This window comes from Anomaloglossus baeobatrachus, unplaced genomic scaffold (genome assembly GCF_048569485.1).
Source record: "Anomaloglossus baeobatrachus isolate aAnoBae1 unplaced genomic scaffold, aAnoBae1.hap1 Scaffold_362, whole genome shotgun sequence".
In the NCBI taxonomy this organism is placed as follows: Eukaryota; Metazoa; Chordata; class Amphibia; order Anura; family Aromobatidae; genus Anomaloglossus; species Anomaloglossus baeobatrachus.
This window is the reverse complement of record NW_027442973.1, coordinates 257408-279371: the sequence shown is the minus strand read 5'-3', so window position 1 is coordinate 279371 and position 21964 is coordinate 257408. Positions and strand designations below refer to the sequence as shown.

The window sequence follows — 21964 nt, the reverse complement described above, 5'->3', positions numbered from 1 at the left end:
CAGGTCCCTACAATATCGGATCCTCTCAGTGGAGATCTTCTATAGAAGAGAATTCTCCTGATTGCCCCGTGAAGGATGGATAAGGACAGGGACAAGATGGCGGAGAGGATATTACACCTCACCCTAGAGATCCTCTTCCGGCTTACTGGAGAGGTGAGAGATTCTGATGACGTCACATTACACCATTCTTATCTATGGGAATAACAGATGGACAGAACTGGAGAGGTGAGGACTCTGGAAATGTCTGGAGTGAGATTTATTACTGTGTCTCTCCATAACCAGGATTACACAGTAGTGAAGAAGACCTCTAGTGAGCGCTGTCAGGCCCCTGTGTCTGAGGGATGGGGAAGACCCCTGAGCCCAATCACGGGGCCTCCACCTCACCCCCCGATACATGAGGACATCAATGACCAGAAGATCCTAGAACTCACCTACAAGATGATTGAGCTGCTGACTGGAGAGGTGACACTGCTGGGAATGCTGGGACATTATACAGTAACGCTATGAAGGGATCGGGGGTGACGGTATCATTGTATGTGTCAGGTTCCTATAAGGTGTCAGGACGTCACCATCTATTTCTCCATGGAGGAGTGGGAGTATTTAGAAGGACACAAAGATCTGTACAAGGACGTCATGATGGAGGTTCCCCAGCCCCTCACATCACCAGGTAATAGACAGGACTAAATACACACGGCCTATAATTATCTGTATGTAAGGAATGAATTCAGTCCCTGTATGTGTCTCCTCCAGGTCTATCCAGTAAGAGGACAACACCAGAGAGATGTCCCCGTCCTCTTCTCCCACAGGACTGTAAACAAGAAGACCCCGATGTTCCTCAGGATCATCAGGTAGATGGAGAGAAGGGGCCATGAAATCCCCCTATGATGTGTAGACGGCTGTGAAGGTCTTGTGCTCAGTCTTGTTTTATCCTCCAGTATTATATGTGTTATACTTGTGTAATCAATTGAAATACTATGTCCCAAGAATGACAAAAGTATTTTAGGAGTGATACCTTTATAGGCTAACCAGAAAAATTATATTAGCAGCTTTCAGAGCACAGAGGCTCCTTCTTCAGGCGAATTACAAATGAATTACTGAGACTAAACACAACATTTAAATGAATGTTACAACAGGACATGGGAAAGATGATGCCTCCTAAAGATAAGCCAAGGAAATCTAATTAAGTTTTTTCTTAGAAATGATTTGCTTTCCTTGGCTTATCTTTAGGAGGCATCATCTTTCCCATGTCCTGTTGTAACATTCATTTAAATGTTGTGTTTAGTCTCAGTAATTCATTTGTAATTTGCCTGAAGAAGGAGCCTCTGTGCTCTGAATGCTTGCTTAACCCCTTCAGCCCCAAGCCTATTTTGACCCTAAAGACCAGGCCATTTTTTGCAATTCTGACCAGTGTCACTTTATGAGGTTATAACTCTGGAACGCTTCAGTGGATCCCGGTGATTCTGAGATTGTTTTTTCGTGACATATTGGGCTTCATGTTAGTGGTAAATTTAGGCCGATATTTTTTTTGTTTCTTTGTGAAAAAAACGGAAAATTTTGAAAATTTTGTAATTTTCAAACTTTGAATTTTTATGCTCTAAAACCAATGAGACATATGACACAAAATAATTAATAAATAACATTTCCCCCATGTCTACTTTACATCAGAACAATTTTGGGAAAAAAAATAAATTTTAAGGAAGTTATAGGGGTTCAAAGTTTATGAGCAATTTCTCATTTTTACAACAAAATTTACAAAGCCACTTTTTTTAGGGACCACATCCCATTTGAAGCGATTTTGAAAGATCTACATGACACAAAACACCCAAAAGTGACACCATTCCAAAAACGGCACCCCTCAGGCTACTCAAAACCACATTCAAGAAGGTTATTAACCCTTCAGGTGCTTCACAGTAACTAAAGCAATGTGGAAGGAAAAAATGAACATTTTACTTTTTGCAACAAAAATGTTAATTTAGCCTCAAATATTGCATATTCACAAGGGTAGCAGGATTAAATGAACCCCCAAAATTTGTTGGGCAATTTCTACTGAGCACGCAGATACCTCATATGTGGCGAAAAACCACTGTTTGGGCGCACGGCAGGACTCGGAAGGGAAGGAGCGCCATTTGACTTTTTTGAACAGAAAATTAACTGGAATAGTTAGCCGCACCATGTTGCGTTTGGAGAGCCCCTGAGGTGCCGAAACAGCGGAGCTCCCCCACATGTGACCCCATTTTGGAAACTAGATCCCTCATGGAATTTATCTAGATGTTTATTGAGCACTTTGAGCCTCTGGGGGCTTCACAAAAGTTAATAGAGTTGAGCCGTGAAAATAAAAAAAAATTTTTTTACCACAAAATTGTTACTTCAACCAGGTAGCTTTTTTTTTCACAAGGGTATCAGGAAAAATTGCACCATAAAATGTATTTTGCAATTTCTCCTGAGTACACAGACACCTCGTATGTCGTGGAAATCAAATGTTTGGGCGCACAGCAGGGCTCAGAAGGCAAGGAGCGTCATTTGACGTTTCAAACGCAAAATTGTCTGGGATAATTAGCGTATTCCATGCTGTTTGGAGACCCCCTGAGGTGCCGAAACAGTGGAGCTCCCCCACATGTGACCCCATTTTGGAAACTAGACCCCCATGGCATAGAAAAAAAAACAGCGGCAGGTGGGGGGGGGGCGGCAGATGGGGCGGCAGCAGATGGGGGGGGCAGCGGCATATAAAGGGAGCATCTGTGATTGTGAGACGGCGGCTGGGATAGGGTGGGGGCGGATGGGAGAGGGCGCACGCAGTAGATGCAGGAGCGGCAGAGGATGGGGGGGATGGGTGGGAAGGGGAGTGGGAGGTGAGATTGGGGATAGTTACCCTACAGGATGGATCTAGGCAGCTGGATCACAGGAGATGAAGGAGGCAGCATATCGGGGAGGGTGAGAGGTGGGGGAGGGAGCGCAGCGCAGATCACGGAGGAGACAGGTGAGCAGAGCACAGATCACGGGGGTGAGACGTGAGGGAGAGCGGACAGCAGATCATGGGGGTGACAGGTGAGGGAGCACACACCACGGGGTGACAGGTGAGGGAGCACAGATCACGGGGTGACAGGGGAGGGAGCAAACATCACGGGGGTGACAGGGGAGGGAGCGCACATCACGGGGGTGACAGGGGAGGGAGCGCACATCACGGCGGTGACAGGGGAGGGAGCGCACATCACGGCGGTGACAGGGGAGGGAGCGCACATCACGGCGGTGACAGGGGAGGGAGCGCACATCACAGCGGTGACGGGAGGGAGCGCACATCACGGTGGTGACAGGGGAGGGAGCGCACATCACGGCGGTGACAGGGGAGGGAGCGCACATCACGGCGGTGACAGGGGAGGGAGCGCACATCACGGCGGTGAAAGGGGAGGGAGCGCACATCACGGCGGTGACAGGGGAGGGAGCACACATCACGGCGGTGACAGGGGAGGGAGCGCACATCACGGCGGTGACAGGGGAGGGAGCGCACATCACGGCGGTGAGGGGACGAGCAGCCGATCACGAGGGAAAGGGGCCGGGCAGCAGATCGGGGGGGACCGGTGGCACTGTGGCAGATGGAGGGCGGCGATCGGGAGGTGTGGGAGTGAGTGTGCGGGCAGCAGATACGAGGGGTGGGGGTGCGGGTGGCAGATCGCGGCGGAGGGCAGCGGATCGGGAGGTGTGGGGGTGAGGGTGCGGGTGGCAGATCGCGGCGGAGGGCAGCAGTGGCGGATCGGGAGGTGTGGGGGTGAGGGTGCGGGTGGCAGATCGCGGCGGAGGGCAGCGGCGGCGGATCGGGAGGTGTGGGGGTGAGGGTGCGGGTGGCAGATCACGGCGGAGGGCAGCGGCGGATCGGGAGGTGTGGGGGTGAGGATGCGGGCAGCAGATACGAGGGGTGGGGGTGCGGGTGGCAGATCGCGGCGGAGGGCGGCGGCGGATCGGGAGGCCGGTTTCATACAGTGCAATGGCAGCGCAGCAACTTCCGGGTCCCATGCTCCGGTCTCATAACAGCATGGGACCGGAGCTTGTCGCCCTGCCATTGCACTGTGTACATTCACTGTGCTGGCGTGCTGCAGGGACGATGACGGGGACGGTCACCGGCAACAGGTCCACTGTGATTGGAGACAGCGGTCACAAGGCCGATCACTCCAATCAGAGTTACTGGAGCTGGGGGAGGGTGATCCAGTGAGGTCACCCAGCTCCAGCCAATGGCCAGTGCTATAGTTGCACTGGCCAGGGCTGGATTAAAATGTTTCAGTCACTTTAAGTGGCTGGAACATTACAGTGGCTGTGATTGGTTGAGCGGCGTTCGTCAGCCAATCACAGCCTCCGTAGGTCCGGGGAGGAGGCACCACCCCTCCTGAGGTCAGGTACAGGTCCCCTCCTCCCCGAATCTGCGGTTTATCCTAACTTTTCGCAGTCACCGGAAGCTCCGGTGCCGCGATTACGCCATGACGGAAAGATCCGTCCTTGGTCGTTAAGGCCCAGGGCACAAGGACGGATCTTTCCGTCCATGGTCGTGAAGGGGTTAATATAATTTTTCTGGTTAGCCTATAAAGGTATCACTCCTAAAATACTTTTGTCATTCTTGGGACATAGTATTTCAATTGATTTTTCTGGCTAACACGGTATCACAATATTACCCTGTATTGCACATACTTGTGTAATGAGAGCGGTGGAGATGGCAGGATTAGAGCTGATCATAGATGGGACTTCTCCATCTGTCTGTGACTTTTACAATATTTGTTTCAGGGGGAAGATCTGCCCCATATTAATACTACAGAGACATATGTGCGGGGTGATGAGCGGAGTAAAGAGGAGATTCCTACAGATAACCGCCCAGGTGAGTAGTGACCACTAAATGCAGAGAAGTCACAGATTCTTCTCCGTCACCGGCTGTGGCTGCTTTATCAGGGTTGTAGTCCGGCCATATCAAATGGTCACCATTCTGCTGCTAGATCCCCACATGCTCCTCCACCCAAAACTGTCCCCATTATTTTGGGCATTGGACACCCTTCTGTTGGAGTGAGATCTGTATCAGCCGGATGTCACAGGTAGGATCCATCCTATCCCCTGAAATTAGAAGACATTGACCCTTAGCTGCCCAATTCTCTAATCTGTAAAGCCAAATGACAGTGTACGTAGAATGTGCAGACAACTTTGAAAATCATGGGAAGAAGAATCTAATCTGTATGGTGGACCCCTAAGAGAAAGCGGAGGGTAATGATGCTGGTGACGTCCTAGATTCTTAGTTTGGTGTCGTGTTCTCCAGGTGAATAAAGATTGATTGCTCTCAGTGGGAGAAACAAAATAATAATCTTGTAGTTGATGAAGAGACCTCAGTATTCTGGAAAGCTTGCTTTGTAACATCATTTATTTTATCTTTATTCACCATTAATAAGTATCATAACTACAAGATTCTTATTGTTTCTCCACTGAGAGCGATGAATCCATCTTCCTAGAATCCCGGGATCTTATTGATGGATCTTCCTTCTCTCCCTTCTGATGAATGTGCTGATAGGGGCGTTTATATCCAAAGTTCAGCACCGGGTAACTGTAACATATGAGGGGGGTTAGGATTATCCCACAGTGGGTACATGGAGGCCGGGCAGCCCACCCACAGGATTTCCAAAATGTAATTGGAGAAAAAAGCAAAGTAATAACACATAACATAACATTAACACATGGTAATAATTAACACATAAAGTTCTCATATTTTTATCTTCAAGAGCCTGAAAGATATTTTCTCTGAATTGTACAAATGTCCATTATATAAGAACTTGTACTGGAGCCGTCCATTGTGGAGTCCGAGAGGCAGAAAGTAAATGTCCAATATTTCTTCAGGAAACTCATCTGACAGAAGATATTGGCCCCTACAATAGTTTGGATTGCCGAGAGCCCCCGAGCCACATACTGTAATTACTCCAGATGTGTCCCCTCTAGTTACTAAATCACTGACGGTGAAGGCTGTCGGGGGGAGGGCGGTCATTTTAGTAGATGTGTTATTGTCTATAGTCACAGTTTTCTCTATAGTAGTTAGTACCAAAGCCGCTCTTATTTCGTGGCTTTCCACTGCAGACAGTTTTCTGCTCCTATCCAGGCCCCATTTCTCCAATCTGACATCTGTCACTTTACATGATAACACCTTTGTAATGCTGAATCTGATCCCAGTGTTTCTGAGATTGTTTTCTGTGGCATATTCTACTTTACCTTAGCTGTAATGTTAGGATGATTTGTTTTCCATTTATTTAAACAAAAAAATCCTGAAATTTACCAAAAATGTGAAAGAATTAGAAGTAATGAAACATTGTATTTGGAGGCTCTTAAAATCAATTGAAATTCTATGTCCCAAGAATGACAAAAGTATTTTAGGAGTGATACCTTTATAGGCTAACCAGAAAAATCATATTAGCAGCTTTCAAAGCACAGAGGCTCCTTCTTCAGGCAAATTACAAATGAATTACTGAGACTAAACACAACATTTAAATGAATGTTACAACAGAACATGGGAAAGATGATGCCTCCTAAAGATAAGCCAAGGAAAGCAAATTAAGTTTTTTCTTAGAAATGATTTGATTTCTTTGGCTTATCTTTAGGAGGCATCATCTTTCCCATGTCCTGTTGTAACATTCATTTAAATCAGGGGTGGGCAATTAATTTTTCCATGGGGCCGCATGAGAAATTGGGATGGTTTTAGAGGGCCGGACTAATGTAATTAGCTCAGTTCTACCCAATACTGTATATAGTATATATACTATCCCTTCATAAACAAACAGTAAGTTAAACAACAATAAGATTCAATGAAAATGTGGGGGGCATACACATTACTGGGATCAGTGGAGGGCATAGACATTACTTGGGTCAGTGGAGGGCATAGACATTACTGGGGTCAGTGGGGGGGCAGTGGGGGGCATAGACATTACTGGGGTCAGTGGGGGGCATAGACATTACTTGGGTCAGTGGAGGGCATAGACATTACTGGGGTCAGTGGGGGGGCAGTGGAGGGCATAGACATTACTGGGGTCAGTGGGGGGCATAGACATTACTGGGGACTGTGAAACAGACATATTGACAGTGGTGGCCAGTGGGGCATGCATACTCACAGTGGTGGCCAGTGGGGCATGCATACTCACAGTGGTGGCCAGTGGGGCATGCATACTCACAGTGGTGGCTAGTGGGGCATGCATACTCACAGTGGTGGCCAGTGGGGCATGCATACTCACAGTGGTGGCCAGTGGGGCATGCATACTCACAGTGGTGGCTAGTGGGGCATGCATACTCACAGTGGTGGCTAGTGGGGCATGCATACTCACAGTGGTGGCCAGTGGGGCATGCATACTCACAGTGGTGGCTAGTGGGGCATGCATACTCACAGTGGTGGCTAGTGGGGCATGCATACTCACAGTGGTGGCTAGTTGGGCATGCATACTCACAGTGGTGGCCAGTGGGGCATACATACTGGCGCTGAGGGCACTGAGGGCACAGGCAGGCAGCACTGCAGCAGCAGAGCCTGAGGGCTCCTCTGGCTGCTTTTTCTGAGTCCCCTGTGTGTCTGCTTCCTCTATTGCAGGCACAGGGGGGACCTGAGAAGGCACAAGTGCTGCTCCCCTGCTCCCCCCTTCTGCAGCCACTTTGCCCTCTCACCGGTGCTACTTCTGCACAAGTGCACATTACCTCAGTTTGTAGACCAAACGTTTTTGAAGTGGCCGCTGTGGCCGGTCATGTGAGGATCCCAGGGTAGAAGGGGCAGGCAAAGGGGGCGCGGCCAGCATCGACAGAGCAAGAGGAGGGGACAAGGGAGGCATCCGAGGAGTGTGATCAGCAACCAGAGGAGGCATGACAGGCAGAGTGGGGGCGTGGCAGCCTGTTATCACTGCACTGCTGGAATCATAGCTCCCGGCAGTGAGAGCAAGGCTGAGGCATAGATCAGGCCACGCCTCCAACTCTTAGCAAGACGGGCGGGCCGGTCACAGACAGTAGGCGGGCCGCATCCGGCCCGCGGGCCGCCCCTTGCCCAGGTCTGATTTAAATGTTGTGTTTAGTCTCAGTAATTAATTTGTAATTTGCCTGAAGAAGGAGCCTCTGTGCTCTGAAAGCTGCTAATATAATTTTTCTGGTTAGCCTATAAAGGTATCACTTCTAAAATACTTTTGTCATTCTTGGGACATAGTATTTCAATTGATGTTTCTGACTAAGATGGTACCACAATATTACCCTGAGGCTCTTAAAACAAATAGTGATACCACAACATATAGTCAATAGATAGCATTTACCGTATTCTGCTTTATTAGCCTAAATGAGTATTTTGACTCCACAGGAAGTTTCTGGAAATTTGCAAGAAGTGTATGTTGTAGAGCAATGGCATCAAATATGCGGCTCCTCAGGCTGCTTCTGGCGACCCGCAAGCCCTGCCCCCCTTGATGATCACGGCTGGTGCAGGGGCCGCAGCCGTCAGTGATTTTTTTTATTATTATTATTATTATAGTGCCATTAATTCCATGGCGCCTTACAAGTGAAAAAGGGTACACATAAATACTAGTACAACAGTCATTAACAGTACAAAACAGACTGGCACAGGAGGAGAGAGGTCCCTGCCCGCAAGGGCTCACACAGTCTACAGGGGATGGGTGAGGATACAGTAGGTTAGGACAGAGCTGGTTGCACAGTGGTGTACTGGACTGAGGGTTATTGTGGGTTGTAGGATTGTCGGAAGAGATGGGTCTTCAGGTTCCTCTTGAAGCTTTTCACGGTAGGAGAGAGTCTGATATACTGGGGTAGAGTGTTCCAGAGTATGGGGGATGCACGGGAGAAATCTTGTATGCGATTGTGGAAAGAGGAGATAAGAGAGGAGTAGAGAAGGTGATCTTGTGAGGATCTGAGGTTGCGTGCAAATATGTACCGGGAGACTAGGTGACAGATGTAAGGAGGAGACAGGTTGTGGATGGCTTTGTAGGTCATGGTTAATGTTTTGAACTGGAGTCTTTGGGCAATGGGAAGCCAGTGAAGGGATTGGCAGAGTGGCGAGGCTGAGGAATAGCAAGGGGAAAGGTGGATTAATCAGGCTACAGAGTTCAGGATAGATTGGAGGGGGGAAAGAGTGTTAGAAGGGAGGCCAGAGAGCAGGAGGTTGCAGTAGCTGAGGCAGGAGATGATGAGGGCATGTACAAATGTTTTTGCTGATTCTTGGTTAAGGAAATCACGGATGCGGGAGATATTTTTGAGTTGTAGTCGGCATGAGGTGAAGTGGGGTTGGATGTGTGGCTTGAAGGATAGAGCAGAGTCGAGGGTTATTCCAAGGCAATGAGCCTGTGAGACCGGGGAGAGTGAGCAGCCATCACCTTTGATGGACAGGCTTGGTGGAGGAGTTGAATGAGGAGGAGGAAAGACAATGAATTCTGTTTTGTCCATGTTAAACTTTCAGAATGGCGCAGAGAAGAAGGATGAAATAGCAGACAGACATTGTGGGATTTTGGTTAGTAAGGCGTTTATGTCAGGTTCAGAGAGGTAGATCTGCGTATCCTCAGCATAGAGATGATACTGAAAGCCGTGGGACTCTATGAGCTGTCCTAGGCCGAGGCCGAAGTTGTAGATGGAGAACAGCAGGGTTCCACGAACAGAACCTTGGGGGACACCAATGGATAGAGGGTGGGATGAGGAGGTGGTGTGAGAGTGGGAGATGCTGAAAGTTCGGTCGGTTAGGTATGAAGAGATCCAAGATAGTGCCAAGTCTGTGATACCCAGAGAGAAGAGAATCTGTAATAGGAGGGAGAGGTCTACAGTGTCGAAGGCAGAGGACAGGTCCAGAAGGAGGAGGACAGAGTAGTGTTGCTTGGCTTTGGCAGTTAGTATGTCTTAGTGACGATAGTTAGGGCAGTTTCAGTGATGCGGTCAGAAGCCAGATTGTAGCTGGTCAAAGAGGGAGCAGGAGGAGAGGCATGAGGACAGTTCAAGATGGATATGCTGTGTCAGTAATTTTGAGGCATAGGGGAGAAGGGATATTGGGCGGTAGCTAAACACAGAGGATGGGTCAAGAGAGGGAGTTTTGAGGATGGGTGTGATCGAAGCATGTTTAAAGCATGAAGGGAATACACCAGTTGATAGTGATAGGTTGAAGAGATGGGTTAGGGGTGGGATGAGGACTGTGGTGATGTTGGGAATGAGATGTGATGGGAGCGGGTCCAGTGCACAGGTGGTTAGATGTGATCTTGAGAATAGAGTTGAAAGATGATCTTCTGTCATGGGGGAGAAGCTGGATTTGGAGGAAGAGGGCTGAGTAGCTATGATAAGGGGCTGTAGGGATTGTGGGCCAAAGCTTGCTCTGATGTTGCCAATCTTCTGCTTGAAGAAAAAGGCAAAGTCTTCAGCTGAGATGAGAGGAGAGGGAGAGGGTGCTGGGGGACTGAGGAGAGAATTGAAAGTGTTGAATAGCTGTTTAGGCTTGTGAGATAGAGAGGATATGAGGGATGAGAAGTAGGTTTGTTTTGCAGCAGTGAGTCCAGACTTGAAAGTGGTGAGGGCCTGTTTATATGCAATGAAGTGCTCAGTGGAATGAGACGTCTTCAATTTGCGCTCAGCAAATCTGGAAACCCGTCTCAGTTCTTTAGTCTGGCTCGTGTGCCAAGGTTGCCTGTTGATTGTGTGAGTTTTGGTGTGTGTGAATTCAAGAGCTGCAGAGATTGTAGTGTTATATAAAGAGGCTGCAGCATCTGCGTCGTGTAAGGAAGCAATGTCTGCGAGAGGGAGAAGGGACTGAGAAAGTGCGTGTAAATCAAGGTGTTTGATGTTTCTGCGAGGGTGTGACTGTTTGTGGAGGGGGGTTGTGTATTTGGAGAAGAGAGTGAAGAGAATGTGAGTAGGTTGTGGTCAGACAGGGGGAGTGGTGAGTTAGAGAGGTTAGATGGGGAACAGAGGCGAGTGAAGATGAAGTCCAGCGTGTGGCCATCTTTGTGAGTAGCTGCAGAGGAGCATTGGGTGAGGCCGAAGGAGGAAGTGAGTCTTAGAAGTTTTGAGACAGCTGAGTGAGAGGTGTCGATGGAAATGTTGAAATCGCCCATGATGACGATGGGGATGTCGGTGGAAAGGAAATGTACTAGCCAGGTGGTGAATTGGTCAAAAAGGCGGTAGCTGGCCCTGGAGGGCGATAAATGACAGCCAGTTGGAGGTTGTAAGGGGAGTAGATGCAGACAGAGTGCACCTCAAAAGAGGGGAGAGTAACAGAGGGTGGTAGTGGAATTAATGTAAAGGAGCATTTGTCAGACAGGAGCAATCCAACTCCTCCATTATGCTTCTTACTGGGGCGGGGGTGAGACAGATAGAGACCACCATAAGAAAGTGCAGCAGGAGAGGCTGAGTCAGAGGGGGTGAGCCAGGTTTCTGTGATGTCGAGGAAGGAAAGTTTATTAGTGATGAAAAGATCATGGATGTATGAAAGTTTGTTGCAGACAGAGCAAGTGTTCCACAGAGCTCCTGCTAGTGGGACTGGGGGAGCGGGGCTCGGGTGAATGGGTATGAGGTTAGAACGGTTGTGAAAATTTGTCATAGATCGTGGATGAGGGTTCAAAGTGACAATGGGGATGTGCTGAGGAGGACCAGGATTAGGAGAGATACCTCCAGCAGTGAGAAGAAGCAGAAAGAGTGTTAGTAGGTGGGAGCAGGAGTGGCCATGAGGAGGCCATGAGGTAGTCGTGTGTGTCTGGTGACACAGGGTGTACTGTGGAGGAAAAGATCTGAGGAGATGAGGTGGGTGGAGATGCTGGGGGCATATAGATCACAGGAGGGGCTGGGGCATATACATCACAGGAGGGGCTGGGGTGCATAAATTACAGGAGACACTGGGAGTACACATCACAGGAGGGGCTGGGGCATATGCATCACAGGAGGGGGCTGGGGCATATACATCAGTAGGGGGGCATGGACAGCCTTGGCTGTGGCACAGACAGCACTAGGTGGCTGCACGGACTGCACTAGGTGGCAGCACGGACTGCACTAGGTGGCAGCACGGACTGCACTAGGTGGCAGCACAGACAGCACTAGGTGGCAGCACAGACAGCACTAGGTGGCAGCACAGACAGCACTAGGTGGCATCACTAGGGAGACACAGAGAAGTCTGGGGGAGCATAGACATCAACAGGAGGGCACAGACTGGGGGGCATAGAAAGCAGTGGGAGGGTACAGACAGCAGTAGCAAGTTCAGAGCACTGGGGGGTACATAGTACTGAGGGGTGGCACACAGCACTGGGGAGCACGGACAGCATAAGGGGGCACAGACAGCACTAGGTGGCTGCACGGACTGCACTAGGTGGCAGCACGGACTGCACTAGGTGGCAGCACAGACAGCACTAGGTGGCAGCACAGACAGCACTAAGTGGTAGCACAGACAGCACTAGGTGGCAGCACAGACAGCACTAGGTGGCAGCACAGACAGCACTAGGTGGCATCACTAGGGAGACACAGAGAAGTCTGGGGGAGCATAGACATCAACAGGAGGGCACAGACTGGGGGGCATAGAAAGCAGTGGGAGGGTACAGACAGCAGTAGCAAGTTCAGAGCACTGGGGGGTACATAGTACTGAGGGGTGGCACACAGCACTGGGGAGCACGGACAGCACTAGGTGGCTGCACGGACTGCACTAGGTGGCTGCACGGACTGCACTAGGTGGCTGCGCGGACTGCACTAGGTGGCAGCATGGACTGCACTAGGTGGCAGCACGGACTGCACTAGGTGGCAGCACGGACTGCACTAGGTGGCAGCACGGACTGCACTAGGTGGCAGCACGGACTGCACTAGGTGGCTGCACGGACTGCACTAGGTGGCTGCACGGACTGCACTAGGTGGCAGCACGGACTGCACTAGGTGGCAGCACGGACTGCACTAGGTGGCAGCACGGACTGCACTAGGTGGCAGCACTAGGGAGACACAGAGAAGTCTGGGGGAGCATAGACATCAACAGGAGGGCACAGACAGGGGGGCATAGAAAGCAGTGGGAGGGTACAGACAGCAGTAGCAAGTTCAGAGCACTGGGGGGCACATAGTACTGAGGGGTGGCACACAGCACTGGGGAGCACGGACAGCATAAGGGGGCACAGACAGCACTGACCGTGGCATGGACAGCACTGGTGGCAGCATGGACAGCATTAGGTGGTGCTGACAGCACTGGGGGGGCATAGACATCACCCAAGGGGTATAGACATTACTAGGGGAGCACACACAGTACTAAGGGGTACACACTGTACTAGGGGTGTACTCAGCATTAGGGGGTACACACTGCAGTAGGGGGTACACACTGCATTAGGGGGTACACACAGCATTAGGGGGTACACACAGCATTGGGGGGTACACAGCACTGGGGGGTACATACAGCATTAGGGGATACACAGCATTAGGGGGTACACAGCATTGAGGGGTACACACAGCACGAGGGAGTACACAGCACTTAGCGGGGGGGGGTAGCGATGGGTTGCGTACTCACAGTGAGGGGGAGGAGGAGTCACGCAGACAGCAGGTCCGGGAGGCTGGTAAATCTGCTGCAGCTCTTCTGTGACATATCGCAGCGTGCTGCTTACCCCGCCCACCAGAGAGCACACTAGCACAGGCCGGGGTTAAGCCTAGAATGTATGGGCTGCAGTCAGGTCCTGGAAGTCAGGATCTGGATAGAGCCCGTACATTCTAGCATCTACCCTCAAGGCATCAGGCAGTGAGATTTAAAGGGCCGGCAGCCGGGAAAAGCGCGGCTGCTGCCACAGCACAGCGGTCCCTGGGAATGTGCCTGGGGGCTGCATAAAAAGTCGTGGCGGGCCGTATACGGCCCGCGGGCCGGAGGTTCCCCACCCCTGATCTAGATGGTTGGTGAACACTTTGAAACCCTAGGTGCTTCACAGAATTTTTTAACGTTGATCCGTAAAAATAAAAAAAATCCACTTTTACCACAAAATTGTTACTTGTTACGAAAACACTCTGCATCCAAAACGCTGCAAACCCTGATCATGGGCACATAGCCTAAAAAGCTAGTAATGAATGAATGGATGGATGGATTGATGGATGGATGGATGTCGAACACATATATAATGTCCCATATTGTAGCATATTCTAAGCTGGCACCCTTTAGTGACTTTCATGTGGCACTAAAGGGTGTTTAGCCTTGTTTTAGCCAAAAAATAAATAATTAATTAGAGGGAACCTGTCACCACTTTTTTGCCCTATAAGCTGAGGCCACCACCACCGGGCTCTTATATACAGCATTCTAACATGCTGTATGTAAGAGCCCAGGCCGCTTTGAAAATATAAAGAACACTTTATAATACTTACCTAACGGTTGCGCGGGGGGCCTAATGGGCGTCTCTGTTGTCCGCTGTCGGCGCCGCCTGTTTCGGCCATCTTCATCCTTCTTCTGAAGCCTGTGTGCATGACGCGTCTACATCATACACACTTGCCGATCCTGCTCAGGACCTGAATGCCGGCGAGTGTGGCTGACGTCGGACCCGTAATGAACCACAACTAGAGAAGAAGGAGCACAAAGATGGCCGAAAGAGGCGGCACAACAACGGAGACCAGGAGGAGCACTTTGGCCACATCAGGTGACCGAGGGAGGAGATTTATCTCCCATCTGACATGTTTGATCATGACAAGTGGGAGATAAACCATCTTTTTAAGGGCTTGAATCGTGATCTCCAGGGTCTCGGCTACCCCCGGCAGCTGAAACCTCAGAGATTTTCTGACGCTATACACTTTTTTTTTTTCTTTTTCTTGCTGCTGTTTTTAATCCGTAAAGCTGTCATAAAGAGGTTAAAGGTCTGTGAAAATATTTTTTTCTTGTTCGGATATTGAAGTAATTTGTCTTTTTTTTTTATTTTTTGTGATTTCCTCGGCTTCATTCTCATGATACTGTCGTCATCTTTATTGTTTTTGCTTTTATGATGAGGCGGAAGTCGGTTTCTTCGGCAGTTTTTATTTGGTTTTAACGTTTTTTAGCTACAAAAATAAAAATGACAACAATATAATACATTATAGTGCGGAGCTCGGATGTGAATACACTTAAAATGATAAAACTGGCACAAAAATGGACATCAAAGTGGCACCGAAGTGCGTTATGGAAAGGGTTAAATGGCCTTGGGCCACTGATCTATATAGGTAAAACCATAATAATTTGCCCATAGACTGAAATCAGAGAACAATGGCGACTTTCCCTTTACGATTACAAGTTAATGCCAGAAACCCATTTACATCAGCCGGAAGTGAACTTTACAGAACCCCAGTGACTTATTCATATTTGGGTGAATTGGCAATTTGCTCACTTTGGTGCCAGTTCTCATTATAAAACCCATTTGGGCCGGGCTGGAGTGACCGGAGTTAGATGCGAGACATCACTTTGTAATGGTGGTGTGAGATCAGTCGCCAAAGTCATTTAACCCTTTCAAAAACGGCTTTTGATGTAATTTTGATGCTCGTTTTGTGCGGTTTTATACATTGTTTGGTTTATTTTTTGGGGTTTTTTGCTGCTTTTAAGTGTATTCACATCTGGGCTCTGCACTCTATTGTACTTTATTATTGTGATTTTTTTTTTTATTTTTTTTTCTGTTTTGTTGTTAACCTGTAAAAGAAAAAAAAACAGAATAATAATCCAAAAAAGAAACCAACTTCAATATCGTGTTGCTATTGCTGATGTAGAGCGATACCGGTGGGAAAAGGGAAATAAATGTCTGTTTTTACCACAGTTATATCCCGCCAGTGACTGACTGCAGCTGAGCATTAGAAGTCAGTGCCGAGAGCGCGGTGACTAAAACCGCATCAGTGCCACCCCTATGACTGAAAGCTGGACGTTGTTATAATACAAGTGGCGTTGTCTATTGGTCATGAGTGGCTTGACACAAGGAATGAGACACTTGTAGACCATGTCCTGGATACGTCTGTGTGTGGTGGCTCTTGAAGCACTGACTCCAGCAGCAGTCTACTCCTTGTGAATCTCCGCCAAATTTTTGAATGGGGTTTTCTTAACAATCCTATCAAGGCTGTGTTTATCCCGATTGATTGTGCACCTTTTTCTACCACACTTTTTCCTTCCACTCAATTTCCATTAATATGCTTGGATACAGCACTCTGTGAACAGCCAGCTTCTTTAGCAATGACCTTTTGTGGCTTACCCTCCTTGTGGAGTATGTCAATGACTGCCCTCTGAACATCTGTCAAGTCGGCAGTCTTCCCCATGATTTTGTAGCCTACTGAATCAGACTAAGGGACCATTTTAAATTCTTAGGAACCCTTTGTAGGTTTTTTGTGGTAATTATTCTAATTTTCTGAGAACTTTTGGGTTTTCATTGGCTGTAAGCCATAATCATCAATATTAACAGAAATAAACACGTCCGAGAGATCCCTCTGTGTGTAATGACTCTATATAATATATAGGAATAGACCCCTCTATGTGTAATAACTCTATTTAATATATAGTGATAGATCCCTCTGTGTGTAATGACTCTATATAATATATAGGAATAGATCCCTCTGTGTGTAATGACTCTATATAATATATAGGAATAGATCCCTGTGAGTGTAATGACTCTATATGATATATAGGAATAGATCCCTCTGTGTGTAATGACTATATAATATACAGGAATAGATCCCTCTGTGTGTAATGACTCTATATAATATATAGGAATAGATCCCTCTGTGTGTAATGACTCTATATAATATATAGGAATAGATCCCTCTGTGTGTAATGACTCTATATAATATATAGGAATAGATCCCTCTGTGTGTAATGACTCTATATAATATATAGGAATAGATCCCTCTGTGTGTAATGACTCTATATAATATATAGGAATAGATCCCTCTGTGTGTAATGATTCTATATAATATATAGGAATAGATCCCTCTGTGTGTAATGACTCTATATAATATATAGGAATAGATCCCTCTGTGTGTAATGACTCTATATAATATATAGGAATAGATCCCTCTGTGTGTAATGATTCTATATAATATATAGGAATAGATCCCTCTGTGTGTAATGACTCTATATAATCTATATAATATATAGGAATAGATCCCTCTGTGTGTAATGACTCTATATAATATATAGGAATAGATCCCTCTGTGTGTAATGACTCTATATAATATATAGGAATAGATCCCTCTGTGTGTAATGACTCTATATAATATATAGGAATAGATCCCTCTGTGTGTAATGACTCTATATAATATATAGGAATAGATCCCTCTGTGTGTAATGACTCTATATAATATATAGGAATAGATCCCTCTGTGTGTAATGACTCTATATAATATATAGGAATAGATCCCTCTGTGTGTAATGATTCTATATAATATATAGGAATAGATCCCTCTGTGTGTAATGACTCTATATAATATATAGGAATAGATCCCTCTGTGTGTAATGACTCTATATAATATATAGGAATAGATCCCTCTGTGTGTAATGACTCTATATAATATATAGGAATAGATCCCTCTGTGTGTAATGACTCTATATAATATATAGGAATAGATCCCTCTGTGTGTAATGACTCTATATAATATATAGGAATAGATCCCTCTGTGTGTAATGATTCTATATAATATATAGGAATAGATCCCTCTGTGTGTAATGACTCTATATAATATATAGGAATAGATCCCTCTGTGTGTAATGACTCTATATAATATATAGGAATAGATCCCTCTGTGTGTAATGACTCTATATAATATATAGGAATAGATCCCTCTGTGTGTAATGACTCTATATAATATATAGGAATAGATCCCTCTGTGTGTAATGACTCTATATAATATATAGGAATAGATCCCTTTGTGTATAATGACTCTATATAATATATGCGTTTCCCTTTTTGTAATGAATTACTGAACATAACTTTTTGATGATATTGTAATTTATTGAGATGCACCTATATATGTTTATAATCACCTGTAAATATTTCTTAGCTATTTTGTAACAATTGTTATTTTGTATATATGGCTGTTTTTTACCTAATAACAGAGATTTGGATTGACAGTGGTATTTTCCTATATTTCACACATTCGGAAAGCGGGGTGTCAGTTCAGTATTTAAGAGGTTTTTTTTTCATTTTACTTCTCGCGGTGTGCGAGTGTAATTGTTACTATTCGCTACTCGCATGAATAGTATGGTATTCGGGATACTTGTCATGTGCGTTTTTATGTATTCGCCTCGCTATATTCGGATGTCCCGCCCAGCCAGTTTGGCACCTGATTTGCAGTTACTAAACATGCTGGGCTTTTTAACCAATCACAGTAATGCCGCAGTCATCTTGGTTGTGGCATAACTGTGATTGGATGGTCGCGCAGCATCATAGGGTCTATGTAAGCCCTTCTGTCGCCATTTTGCGCACATTGCATCCAGAGCCAGTGTTGTATGAGTATAGGGATAGAGCAAGCAGCTACTAGGGAGAGTGTAGGCCTATTAATAACACAAAAAGCCTATTCAGGGCTACCTGCCGTGTAAAAGTCAGTATAGTGTATGGAGGGACAGATTGTCGAGCAGGGACAGAGTTTAAAGGAGCGTGTCACTACCTCCATAGTACCATCCAGAATACAATAGCTTTTAAGAGCTGTAACCACTGAATAAAGTCACAACAGGGAGAGAGAGATTGTGGATTATGTAGGGAATCAGGACATTTTACCACAATATTTAGAGATTTGCAGCCTGGCTTTTGATGTCCACATCAGCCACATTAATACGTTGCTAGTGGCCTTTGCAATTACATAGCAGTACTCTAGCATTTAGTGCTGCCAGATACACTAAACACACAGCTCTTGTTTCCACAATATTTAGGAGTTCAAAGCCTGGTTTGTGGGGTCCACATCCGCCATGTTTATACATTGCTAGTGGTCTTTGCAAATACAAAGCGGTACTCTAGCACTTAGTGCTGCCTGATACAATAAATGCACAGCTCCTGTTTCCACAATATTTAGGGGTTCACAGCCTGGCTTGTGCCGTCTGTCCACATCAGCCACATTAATACCTTGGCTAGTGGCCCTTGCAAATTCATAGCAGGACTCTACCATTTCGTGTTGCCTGATAGACTAAACGCACCGCTCCTGTTTCCACAATATTTAGGGGGTCACAGCCTGGCTTGTGCAATCCACATCAGCCACATTACTACGCTGCTAGAGGGCTTGCCAAATACAAAGCAGTACTACTAGCATTTTGTGCTGTCTGATACACTAAACACACTTTTGCTTATATACAGTCAGGGCCAGAAATATTTGGACAGTGACACAAGTTTTGTTATTTTAGCTGTTTACAAAAACATGTTCAGAAATACAATTATATATATAATATGGACTGAAAGTGCACACTCCCAGCTGCAATATGAGAGTTTTCACATCCAAATCGGAGAAAGGGTTTAGGAATCATAGCTCTGCAATGCATAGCCTCCTCTTTTTCAAGGGACCAAAAGTAATTGGACAAGGGACTCTAAGGGCTGCAATTAACTCTGAAGGCGTCTCCCTCGTTAACCTGTAATCAATGAAGTAGTTAAAAGGTCTGGGGTTGATTACAGGTGTGTGGTTTTGCATTTGGAAGCTGTTGCTGTGACCAGACAACATGCGGTCTAAGGAACTCTCAATTGAGGTGAAGTAGAACATCCTGAGGCTGAAAAAAAAAGAAAAAATCCATCAGAGAGATAGCAGACATGCTTGGAGTAGCAAAATCAACAGTCGGGTACATTCTGAGAAAAAAGGAATTGACTGGTGAGCTTGGGAACTCAAAAAAGCCTGGGCGTCCACGGATGACAACAGTGGTGGATGATCGCCGCATACTTTCTTTGGTGAAGAAGAACCCGTTCACAACATCAACTGAAGTCCAGAACACTCTCAGTGAAGTAGGTGTATCTGTCTCTAAGTCAACAGTAAAGAGAAGACTCCATGAAAGTAAATACAAAGGGTTCACATCTAGATGCAAACCATTCATCAATTCCAAAAATAGACAGGCCAGAGTTAAATTTGCTGAAAAACACCTCATGAAGCCAGCTCAGTTCTGGAAAAGTATTCTATGGACAGATGAGACAAAGATCAACCTGTACCAGAATGATGGGAAGAAAAAAGTTTGGAGAAGAAAGGGAACGGCACATGATCCAAGGCACACCACATCCTCTGTAAAACATGGTGGAGGCAACATGATGGCATGGGCATGCATGGCTTTCAATGGCACTGGGTCACTTGTGTTTATTGATGACATAACAGCAGACAATAGTAGCCGGATGAATTCTGAAGTGTACCGGGATATACTTTCAGCTCAGATGCAGCCAAATGCCGCAAAGTTGATCGGACGGCGCTTCATAGTACAGATGGACAATGACCCAAAGCATACAGCCAAAGCTACCCAGGAGTTCGTGAGTGCAAAAAAGTGGAACATTCTGCAATGGCCAAGTCAATCACCAGATCTTAACCCAATTGAGCATGCATTTCACTTGCTCAAATCCAGACTTAAGACGGAAAGACCCACAAACAAGCAAGACCTGAAGGCTGCGGCTGTAAAGGCCTGGCAAAGCATTAAGAAGGAGGAAACCCAGCGTTTGGTGATGTCCATGGGTTCCAGACTTAAGGCAGTGATTGCCTCCAAAGGATTCGCAACAAGATATTGAAAATAAAAATATTTTGTTTGGGTTTGGTTTATTTGTCCAATTACTTTTGACCTCCTAAAATGTGGAGTGTTTGTAAAGAAATGTGTACAATTCCTACAATTTCTATCAGATATTTTTGTTCAAACCTTCAAATTAAATGTTACAATCTGCACTTGAATTCTGTTGTAGAGGTTTCATTTCAAATCCGATGTGGTGGCATGCAGAGCCCAACTCGCGAAAATTGTGTCACTGTCCAAATATTTCTGGACCTAACTGTACCTTGGAGGTGCTGGCCTGCCCAGCTGCTAGTGTGATGTCAGAGCGTGTTTCCTGCTGCGCCAGAGGTGGTCCAGTAACATACGTTTGGGAAGGGCTGATCTTACTTATACATTTGGCCGTTCCCTCCCTCATTGAGATTCAGATAGTGGAATACATATTCCATAGCAGTTTACAATGTGCTTATTCTAGTGTTGGGCTTTACTCTCCTCCTCCATGTTATTCTGCAGCCCTCAATTTACGTTTTCACAGGGCCATCAGTTGTTCATCAATAGTAAAGGCCCCGTCACACTAAGCAACATCGCTACCAACATCGCTGCTAACGAACAACTTTTGTGACGTTGCTAGCGATGTCGCTGTGTGTGACATCCAGCAACAACCTGGCCCCTGCTGTGAGGTCGTTGGTTGTTGCTGAATGTCCTGGGCCATTTTTTAGTTGTTGCTGTCCTGCTGTGAAGCACAGATCGCTGTGTGTGACAGCGAGACAGCAACAACTAAATGTGCAAGGCAGCAGGAGCCGGCTTCTGCGGAGGCTGGTAACCAATGTAAACATCGGGTAACCAAGAAGCCCTGTCCTTGGTTACCCGATATTTACCTTTGTTACCAGCCTCCGCCGCTCTCACTGTCAGTGCCGGCTCCTGCTCTGTGCACATGTAGCTGCAGGACACATCGGGTTAATTAACCCGATGTGTGCTGTAGCTAGGAGAGCAGGGAGCCAGCGCTAAGCAGTGTGCGCTGCTCCCTGCTCTGTGCACATTTAGCTGCAGTACACATCGGGTAATTAACCCGATGTGTGCTGTAAGTAGGAGAGCAAGGAGCCAGCGCTAAGCGGTGTGCGCTGCTCCCTGCTATGTGCACATGTAGCTGCAGCACACATCGGGTAATTAACCCGATGTGTGCTGTAACTAGGAGAGCAGGGAGCAGCGCTCAGTGTGCGCTGCTCCCTGTTCTCTGCACGTGTAGCTCTGTGCACTGGTAACCAAGGTAAATATCGGGTTGGTTACCCGATATTTACCTTAGTTACCAAGCGCAGCATCTTCCACGCGGCGCTGGGGGCTGGTCACTGGTTGCTGGTG

The 21964-nt window shown here is 46.8% G+C and overlaps 1 protein-coding gene across 1 annotated transcript in view; it reads left to right on the top strand.

Annotated features, from left to right (window-relative positions):
- Positions 1-207: 207 nt before the first annotated feature.
- LOC142273419 (uncharacterized) overlaps positions 208-21964 on the top strand; it is a 60527-nt gene continuing 38770 nt past the window's right edge. Inside the window, exons 1-4 of the mRNA XM_075332530.1 lie at positions 208-462; positions 544-667; positions 751-848; positions 4768-4858. Of these exons, the coding sequence (XP_075188645.1) occupies positions 208-462; positions 544-667; positions 751-848; positions 4768-4858 (568 nt within the window). The remainder of the gene's footprint in view (positions 463-543; positions 668-750; positions 849-4767; positions 4859-21964) is intronic.